The sequence below is a fragment of the Teleopsis dalmanni genome, chromosome 1, assembly GCF_002237135.1.
Source record: "Teleopsis dalmanni isolate 2A chromosome 1, ASM223713v2, whole genome shotgun sequence".
NCBI classification, from domain to species: Eukaryota; Metazoa; Arthropoda; class Insecta; order Diptera; family Diopsidae; genus Teleopsis; species Teleopsis dalmanni.
In genome coordinates this window covers 149,241,427-149,251,748 of record NC_051846.1, presented here as the reverse complement: position 1 = coordinate 149,251,748, position 10,322 = coordinate 149,241,427, and the positions used below count along the sequence as shown (strand labels likewise).

The 10,322-nt window shown below is 33.4% G+C and overlaps 2 protein-coding genes across 2 annotated transcripts; both read left to right on the top strand.

The window, feature by feature from the left end:
* Positions 1-602: 602 nt before the first annotated feature.
* LOC119666425 (serine protease gd-like) lies at positions 603-3,232 on the top strand. Its single transcript, XM_038075704.1, has 5 exons — positions 603-958; positions 1,027-1,177; positions 1,595-1,805; positions 1,879-2,502; positions 2,609-3,232. Exons 1-5 carry the CDS (start codon positions 746-748, stop codon positions 3,126-3,128), a joined length of 1,719 nt encoding a protein of 572 aa, XP_037931632.1. The 5' UTR covers positions 603-745; the 3' UTR covers positions 3,129-3,232.
* Positions 3,233-8,741: 5,509 nt separating this feature from the next.
* Positions 8,742-9,556, top strand: LOC119667844 (protein twisted gastrulation-like). Its single transcript, XM_038077187.1, has one exon. The coding sequence runs from the start codon at positions 8,791-8,793 to the stop codon at positions 9,541-9,543; it is 753 nt and encodes a 250-aa protein (XP_037933115.1). The 5' UTR covers positions 8,742-8,790; the 3' UTR covers positions 9,544-9,556.
* The last annotated feature ends 766 nt before the right edge of the window (positions 9,557-10,322 follow it).

Genomic DNA, 10,322 nt, shown 5'->3' with positions numbered 1-10,322 from the left:
AAAACACTTGCGAAATAATATATACAATAAATATAAATGCGGTGCAAAGCGATGCTACTTTTCTTAGTTTTCCATTATTCTAATCCTTTCATGAACTTTCCACTACCTACACGATAATACCATTTCTCAAGTACTTGCGGTTCAGAACTCTGAAACAAAAGGTACAAAGACGGTTAATTACTTCGCTAAGCCCAAGCGAACAATAGTTGTCGCTATTATAAATACAAAACACTAATAATACCCTATACCTAGGGCAAATAATATCGATCATTTCCAACAACAATTCCAGCTTCGCGAAGACTGGAAACGATATTAACTACTCTCTCTGAAAAATTTGTATCATTCTGCTTTCCTCGCTATTCACACCTGTTTGTGGAATTTGTGCGCGGACCGGTATTTAAGAGAGGGAAAATCCCAGCATAAATTCATTCACATGTTTCTCTTCAACTAGGTTTTTTCTCAGGTTAGTAGCTGACAAGTGTTCTGCACTGATTTCAGTTGATATTTCGCGCTCAACTGTCAAAATTGTCAAGAACAAATGCAAGCGGCCCGCATGGAAACAAATTGTTTACTTAAAAAACAACAAAAAAGTCGTTAATTTATTAAAAAATAAAATCAAAAACTATATATAGAATACTGAGTGATAAAGTGTAGTAAACAAAGTATAGAACTGTTATTATCAGAAGAAAAAAAGTGCAACTATTTGTTTGGATCTTTTGAAGCAATCATATATCAAAACGAAAAGATGAAGCTACACATATTGACAATATTTTTTATAATTCTGGAGCATATCAATAGAGCACTGACGCAAGGCATACCACTGAGTCCGTGTCCCAAATTATTCCAATATCGTTTCGATGGTGCTGAATGGTTTGGTTTATTATCGGTACGCAATCCAGATATTGGACAAGCACTGCACCTAAGAGTCACACTTTCAATGAGGGGAAAACCCACAACAGTAAGTTGGAAATCATATTAAATTAATTAATAAAATTAATTTTTTTAATTAATAAAATATTTTTTCAGGACTATTTGGGTGAAATTGAACTATTGACCCGCGGTCAGTTTCTTAGTGACTCGCCTGTGATGTATAAAGTAAAGTTTCCAAAACATCATTTTCCTCCGAAAGTGTTACAAATCACCACAAACAATCAAATTGTTTGTTTAGGAGCTGCAGGTGAGGTGACATACATACACAAAACGTATTTCTATTTACTTTATGTCAGTCGTTGCAAAAAGCACGTCCCACTTCCTGCTGTACGTGTTAAATTTCAAAAATTCAGCTTGAAAAATACATTTTTTGCATACTTTTTAACATGAAATCCTTTTTCCTCACCACCACTCGAACAAAATTTTACTAATTTTTTATTTTCATTGCTGCTTTCATTTTATGTAACGTGAAACTCTTTTTCCTCACCAATCTCATGCTCATTGCTGCATCTATCATTGTTCTACATATCACATCACACCAACCTGTATGTAACTGTTTCTATTAAATTTCTGACACCTAACAACTTTATCGCAAATGCACATCCTACAACAATGAATTGAAACCAAACGTCACCAACGTCAATCGCTCTTTCATCCTTTCCAGATCACGGTATATTTGTGACACAGATACAATTGGAGCACACAAGGAAGTTTGCATTTATACCGGATGATATAACAATGCAGTTGCCACCCGATTTTGTGATGCCAACGCCCACAGCAGAAGGTGCCGCAGCCACTCCTACCAAGGACTCTGGAATGTTGCCAGCAAGTATGGGTTTCGACACCAAACACTTCTCATTGCCAACCCTCGACATGTAAGTTCCTAACAAATCAATAAAACTTAATTAACTTTTTTTTTTGTTTGATGAAATTAATAAGTTAACTAAGTAATTTGTTTTTCCACTTTTGCCTTTTACAATTTAACTCAATTAGCAATCCTGTGCGTACGCCAAATGACATCTGCGGCAGAATTGACGACCGCATACGTTTTCAAGTTCTGCATGCGATGAAAGCTGGCTTGACACCCGGCAATCAACATCGAAATGAAAATTTGAACTCAGCGGGACTGCTTCTACCCAGAATAGTGGAGGGCAGCGGTGACGCCACTATGCCATTGATTACATCCGATATTGAGGATGCGAATTTTGCGCCAACATTTGCAGCAGATGGTTCAATGGCCAACGATGAGTTGCCTTCGATCACACGCGGTGCCTGGCCCTGGTTGGCAGCAATTTACGTTAACAATTTGACTTCGCTCGCCTATCAGTGCGGTGGCACGTTGGTATCCAAACGTGTTGTCATTAGTTCAGCGCATTGCTTTCAGTTGTTTAAGAAACGCTACACAGCAAACGAGGTACTCGTATTTTTGGGAAGACACAATTTGAAAAACTGGAACGAAGAAGGCTCCCTCGCAGCGCCGGTCGATGATATCTTTATACATCCTGACTTCAATAGCCATCTAAATACGTACGATGCTGACATTGCGGTTTTGATTCTGAAGCATGAAGTACGGTGAGTATCTGTGTGTGCGTGTGATGCAATCCTCACAATCCAAATTGTGAGCTCTCTGAGTGCATTTCATTTCATAATTGAAATTTTTAATGCCAAACTATTTCAGTTTTAATACATTCATACGTCCGGCCTGCCTGTGGAAGGGCTCAACCAAGCAGCAGTACATTGAGGGCGAACATGGCATCGTTGTCGGATGGGGCTTAGCTAATATAAATGCCACTTCCGCTCCGTCGAGTTCATCCACTGTACCGAGAGTTGTTGACGCACCAATTGTTTCCAATGCGGCATGCTTTAAGGCTAATGACAAATATCGGAATATATCATCCAATCGCACATTCTGCGCGGGTTTTGTATCAGCAGTCACACCAACGATTGCCACGCAAACAACGGGAAACAAAGCTGAACTGCAGCGCAAACATAAATCCAAAATGTGTACCGGCGATTCGGGCGCGGGTTTAATGATTTTCAAAAATGATAGGTGGGTGTTGCGTGGTACTGTGTCCGCTATGGTTCCGGTGGAGGGAGCGAGTAGAAATGCAACTAGTGGCAGATGCAGTGACAATCAGTATGTCGTCTATACTGATGTGGCGAAATTTCTGGATTGGATTTTTGCATTTATTATTTAGCAAATCGCTGGAAGGTTGGCAATTGTTTTTGAATTTGTGGTAACCGAATTTATAACCTAATTTACTGTTCGTGCCAAGCATGTAGCATGTTTTACTTATATAAGCTCTAGTTTATTTTTCATTTTAAATTATGTAAATATATCATTTATTTTAATATATACAAATGTAAGCAATCAATAAAGGAAAAACCTGTGATAATTGTATGATTAATTCCATAACTAAGTTTTTCATTTTTTTTACGATTTTGTAGTTCATTTAGGAGGTTTCTAATTAATGTAATAGGACTTAGAATTGATATGGTATTTAGACAATAGTCTAAATACCATAAAAAATAGCATTAAAATATTTAATTTTTTTATTTCCTTATATCATGTTTCCACTGCTTAAACTACTTATGACCAAAATTAAGATTTGAGCGTTACCATTGGCTTAAGCTAGTTTATATATGTTGAATGACTTCTTTCTTCACATTTTACATATGTAGCATATATAGCAAATATTTTAAATTTTGGTCATTTCCCTTGTGGGACATTTTTCGACTTAAATCAATCTATTTATATATAATGAGTTCATTTATATAAAAATGATAAATTATCCCCATTAGTGGATTTAATGAGTAAACTGCCTAAACGAGACAAAGGAAACATGGTATTCAATCCTTATTGATCACTATTTTTGTTGTGAAATACTTTCTAACGTTAGTTTATTGATTTGATAAACATATATAGAATGGTCCATAAATAAGTTATATTTTTTATCTAACCAAAATTTTTGGTTATCCAGCAATACAGTCTTGAAAAAAAAATTTGGGACGAAAAGAATTATGTTTTTGAATGTTTTATCCGAATTATTGAATTGTATTAAATATTACATCTAGCTCAAACCAGATCAAGATCTGATTGATCAAGATCAATTAGATGTTGATAAATTAGAAAAAATAATAAAAAATATACTAAGTGGTTATAGTTGTAGGTTGTAGGTCGTACATCAGTTCATTATTGTTTCCATCTATAGGGCTATAGTTCAAGAGCAAGCATATTTCTTAACAATAGATAAACTCAGTTTAGCATTAATGATAAGCGTGAAATTAATATTTTAAATGGAAATTATTACTTTTTGCTCCTAAAAGTTTTAAATCGATGTAGCTCAATCATGGTTACATGAATTTCAATCGTAAAGGTGATAAAAATATTATATTATATATAAGATACAATATAAGTGACGGATTTAATATATGTTATTCGGTATATCCGGTTTAGTATGTTATGCTTCGATATTATGATATTCACAGTTCATATTTACTGCTGAATTATTTTGTTATGTTCTTTCTATCACGTATCTCTCTTTTATCTTTCTATCTTCAAAAATTTGCATTATATATACACATTTATTCCATTGCAATATCTTTTGTTTTCTACAAAAATTCTTTTCTTTCTCTTCCTGGAAAATGTTTGAAATCTTCTCGTGGTAGGTGCGTTTGTACCTTTGTCTGAACATATTTTGTTAATTACTTCACTAATAACGCTTAAGTAAAACAAACTGCGGAAATAAAGGATTTGGTGACCTCGAAAACAAAAGGGTTATATATATTGCTGTGATCTATAAGTATATAAAACTGTAGCTATAAGTACAGTTAGTATTGTTGTAGTGTATATGGCGTACAATTATATTAAGTCATGTGTATAACGTAAATTCATACCATACTATTATACGAAAGGCAATCCTATATATAAATTTAATGGCCCAACTGTATGAATTACCCATATACGTGTTATCGTCTTTTTTCAAACTAAGAGTAAATTGTAAGCATGGAAACATAAAGCACCTTTATTTCAATAATATGAAGAAAATAAATATATACTTCTAGTACATATACTGTTTTGAATACAAAAAAAAATTAATATAATTAATTAATGAATGATGATATATTATATATATAATGAATTATATCATTATATATATAACAAATCACAATCATAATATATAATGTCATTAGTATATATTATCGAAATCATATTAAATCCTGACAAGATTTATTGTTTTGAACTCTAATTGATATTATAATTTCAAAGGAATCATTATAAATCTTAATTACGTCTGTAGATTTTATTGGTTCTAGCTCTAAAACTTTTTTAAAAAATTAACGACATATGTAGTAACTACGCAGCAAATAGTAATCTTTCACATTCCTATGATACTTTCTACAATAATACATCAATGTATACCCACACAATTAAGATAATATTATTTTAGATATCTTCCATTCAAGTTATTACGGATCTATATAATTAAAAGAGCATGAGTATTTCATCTTTGTAGTCAGACAAAAGACTTTTTATATTTCGAATATATGGGCGGAAATCCCCAGATAAAGCATTCCTTATGTCAGATAAAGACAGAATCTTCCAACCTACACAACTGCTCCTGGCTTATATCAAATCCAGGCAACCACAAATAATCTAATATAAATTAACAATAAATTTTTAAACAATATTCTGTATTAGAATATTTTGAAGAATGAAGTTAAAGACAGAAGCTTCCATCCCGGACAACGGCTCCTGGCTTATATCAAATCCAGGCAACCACAAGTAATCTAATATAAATTAACAATAAATTTTTAAATAATATTCTGTATTAGAATATTTTGAAGAATGCAGTTAAAGACAGAAGCTTCCATCCCGGACAACTGCTCCTGGCTTATATCAAATCCAGGCAACCACAAATAATCTAATATAAATTAACAATAAATTTTTAACTAATATTCTTTGTTAGAATATTTTAAAGAACGCAGTTAACCGCAAGCAAACGTCTGTTTATCTATTGGTGAGGACGAAACTCACATACCAGAAACATTATTATAGTATAATAATATATAAGTTACTACATTATCATTATTAAAATATATTGAAAAGAGCATTTATAAATTGACATACCATTTTCAGAAGATGTTGAAAAGTGCACATAACCGCAAGCAAACGGATAAACAAGTTTATCTATTAATAAGGACAGAAACTTCCATTCCAGAAATCTTGTTATACCTCAAAGGAAAACCAGCCAGTCTCAAATAATCTGATATAACTGAACAGATTATCATTATTAAAATATATAGAAAAGAACGGTTAACCACGAGATGTTTATTTATTGGATATCTAGCTGAAACGATGTTGACGGAAAGAAACGTTGAACAGAAACTAACATACAAAACCAAAGAAATTGAAAGAGATATAGATAATATTATGGCAAAGAAAAACTCAAAGTCTGATCGACCTTGAAATTGGTAAGATCATATGCAAATCAAATGAGAGAATGAGAAAATATTCGGTTAACATTAGCTCTTTCATGGAAGGGCAATAGAAGTAAAAGGCAATAGCTCGCTGGATGCAGACGGAGGGAAGACTGGAACGACATGTGATGGAAGTGTAATAGTCAAGTATGATGGATATGAAAGGAATTGTGAAAAAATAAGAATTAGATATACATTTTATGTAAGGTAAGGGCAATGCTCATTATTATTTTTACAGTACAGGAGGTGTGAACATTCAATATGCAGGATTGTTTAGTATACAGTAGGTTTAATTTATAGAAGTTTTGGTGGTTTGAAGATTGAATGTATTGAGTTGTTTTTGATCTGCAGTAACTAAATACACTCCTCGCATTTGAGTACGTTTTTAGAAGAGTAACTGCGATCATCTTTTAGAAATATAGTATCTAACAAGTGCAAACTTAATATGTTATACATTGATTTTCGAGTAAAATATACTTCTGTTTGAGAAGTGCTACAGTATTCCGATAATCGGTATAACTTTATGATGTTTAATTACGAGCACAGTAACTCATACACACTTTATCATAGTATAGCTATCTGTGAAGGAATTAAAAAGGCTTTTTTACAAAATTTTTTGAGATTCTCTTAAACCCAACTTGAAGTTGAGATACCCAACTTTGTTTAAGTTGTCTTAGTAATAAATTCTTATAACCTAGGTGTAATCGATACTTAATGGTTTTTTTCTAACAATTACCTATGTCTGAAGTACAACGGGTTAAAAAATAATTATCGCTGTCAATCTTTTTGCAGCTACATACTTACAGATACATATTTATAGGCGGAAATATTAATATAATTTGGAGATTACTTATAGGAGCGCGAAAGCATACTTTTCACTCTTAGAAATTCAAATGCATATTCATAGGCTGTAAATTAAATATAATATTGAGAGTATCTGTAGGAATATGAGAACTTGATTAGTATAAATGACAACAAATCTTTGAGTCTTTTATGAGCTCAAGGAGATAACTTGTTCAGTATGAAATTTTCAAACGACATTTCAGTATTTGCTTTCTGTTCTTGCACAATGTAACAATTTTAACATAATCCATATTATTTTTTTACTAAATATATTTAAATAATTTATTTTAATTTAAATTGTAGTGAAACGACCAACGCATTGGCTTCTAATTTTATGTAAAAATAATTCGTGTTAAGTTCTATAACGAAATCAATTTTACTTGCTTAAAGTATAAAATATTGTAAAAATGTGATATATAAAAAAATTTGTTTTAATTTAAATATTGTAATTTTGAATAATAATTTTTTTCTTTACCATATGGAAGTGAGTGGAAATATGTCTGCAGACCCTCCAACACAAATTAAAGTGTCAGAAGCATATGAAGTACAAGGAAATATCTGCACTACACATAAATCTTGTGCCTTTCCGCAAATTGCCTGTAACGACATTTCGAGCAAATGTATCCACACACCAAAACACTAATCCACAGTAAATGAATTTACTAAGCCGAACAAGAGAATTGCCCAAGATTTAAATACATTTAAGTTGATTAAAAATGTATGACAATAACAAATTCGTAGTGCTCAGCAAGCAGCCACTAAAATAACAACAACAACACTAGAGTTGGTGAGGCCTACTCGTATGTCTTCACACTACTTGGCAATAAACGCTAGCGCCATGGCCGCAGAGCGCACATCGAAACTACCTGGGATTAGTGAACAAATTGAAATTCCCAAAACGTCAGACGAAATTTTACGATTATGCGTGTTTTATGGCACAGCAAAGGTTCTATGCGATACGCAACAGGTCAAAAACTAACGCCAATCAACAGGCGGAGACATACGCGCCGACAACAACAACAACAACAGCAACAACAACGGCAATGAGAATAGCAAGAACGGCGTACCGAAACTGTTACTTTGTTATGCGAAGTATCTGAGCAAAACGGCTCAGATTACAAGATTGGCTTTAAGGGACCCAATGTGCTGTTCAGAAATGATTACCTGTGTACGGTGTGGGCATTTACTGGAAGGAAATGGCAGAGAAAAAGAACGGCAAAAATTCTAAATTAATTTGACCTTTTGAAAAACCTTTTGAGATAGATTTTTTTTGTATTTTTTATATAGTTTTTTTTTGTGTGTTCATGTTAGGGTTTAAGTTTTCCTTTTGTCTCAATTATGAAAAATGTTTGGCATTAGAAAAACACGTTTCAGTTTATTGTCAACCTTTCGAGTGACAACATTGAGCGCGTTGGTGCAAGCGAGTGAAAGATATAAGATACTTTTTTGGTTGTTATCGAACGAGTCAAGAATTTTCGTCAAAACGAAATTTTTTCCGTACTTTCCGCATCATCAAAGACATAAAAGCTCGGAAGAATGCATAAGTACGCTTTGTGGTCGTTAGCGTTACTTTTGCTCCACAGCTACAATGGCGCAATCGTTGCGGCGTACGGTGAGGGATGCAATGAATTAGTTTGTGGTTCAGTTGTCTCCAAATGCCTTTTGACGCAGAGTTGTCAATGTAAGCTCAGTGACTGCTCTTGCTGTAAAGACTGTTTTAATTGTCTCGGTGACCTTTACACGGAATGCTGCAGTTGTGTCGACATGTGTCCTAAGCACAACGAAACGCTAAGTGCACTTTCGCCGAAATCACAAATTGGCGACTTCGATGGCGTGCCCGAACTCTTCGAAACATTAACCGCAGAAGATGATGACGAGCAATGGACGGTGGTACGTATGCCGAAACACGCTGGACTGAAGCATTTGGCTGGTAGCTTTGGTGTCGATATTGACGGCGATGCTAGTGTTACTATTGGGGATGCAATTGACCGACAAGCTGCAATACAAAAGTTGCCTTCTTCCTCCATCAATTGCACAGTCATTTACTTACACGTCTGCAAAAGCAACAAAAAGTGCGCCTATTACTGCGAGAGTATGGGAGCCAACAGTTATCGTTGGTTCCACGATGGCTGCTGTGAGTGTGTAGGAGCGCATTGCTTCAATTATGGCATCAATGAAAGTCGTTGTGCGTCGTGTCCTGAGGCGGAGGAGTATGTGGGTGCCGAAAGCAATGATGAAGATGATGAATCGATGTGGGATTACGGTGAAGATGATATAAGCTATAACTAAGTTATTGTTGAAAAATTGTTCAATTTTGTTTAAAATTTGTGTGTTACTCGTCGCAAACTTGTAGCTCAATGTATAGCTTGTATTTTTATTGTAATAATTATAAAGGACCAGTGATATTTTGTACCCTTAGGTATCCAAAGCTCAATAAATTGATTACTGCCACAAATGAATTTCGTTACAAAAGTTAATGGATTTTAAAAAGGGTTTTAAGTGCATAGTTATTTAAAGATTTTGTGTTTCACACAAGCACAGAGGCTTTTAGCATTTATTTTTTTTATATAAAATAATTAATTTAAGTAAAACAACTACCAATGAAAGACGTATAAAGGCAGATATTCAATATCAAAAGTAAATATTAAAAACAGAAAAAATGTGTTAACTTTGCTAAAAATAAAATAGCAGTCAAAATAGTATTTTATATGAATTTTTAATTTTTTAAAATTGTTTAAATCATGTTTTTTGGTACAATCTTCAACTCGTTAAGCCACATTCCAAATGATTGCCCACTTAGGTGACATTCAGCTGCATGAACAATAATTTGATTGAATACAATTTTTTGTGATATTGAAACTTAGTGCCATAAAAAAGCCGGTATGAAATTTATCAGTTATATAGAATACCATCAATGGGCTTAGTAAAGCTGACATCATCAATATAAACACTAACAGCTTGTCTATCAAAATTGTTTAATACACATTCACATTCATATATGTATTCCAAAAAGTTGTTAAACTCTCAATAGATTAGCTTTAAAAAAGACTACTTTAGTTTAACATAAA

Excerpts from the sequence above, each read along its gene's own strand:
- LOC119666425 (XM_038075704.1), top strand. The coding sequence starts at position 746 with ATGAAGCTACACATATTGACAATATTTTTTATAATTCTGGAGCATATC. Across the intron at positions 959-1,026 it reads TGAGGGGAAAACCCACAACA|GACTATTTGGGTGAAATTGA; the intron begins GTAAGTTGGAAA and ends ATATTTTTTCAG. Across the intron at positions 1,806-1,878 it reads TCATTGCCAACCCTCGACAT|TAATTTGTTTTTCCACTTTT; the intron begins GTAAGTTCCTAA and ends AAGTTAACTAAG.
- LOC119667844 (XM_038077187.1), top strand. The coding sequence starts at position 8,791 with ATGCATAAGTACGCTTTGTGGTCGTTAGCGTTACTTTTGCTCCACAGC.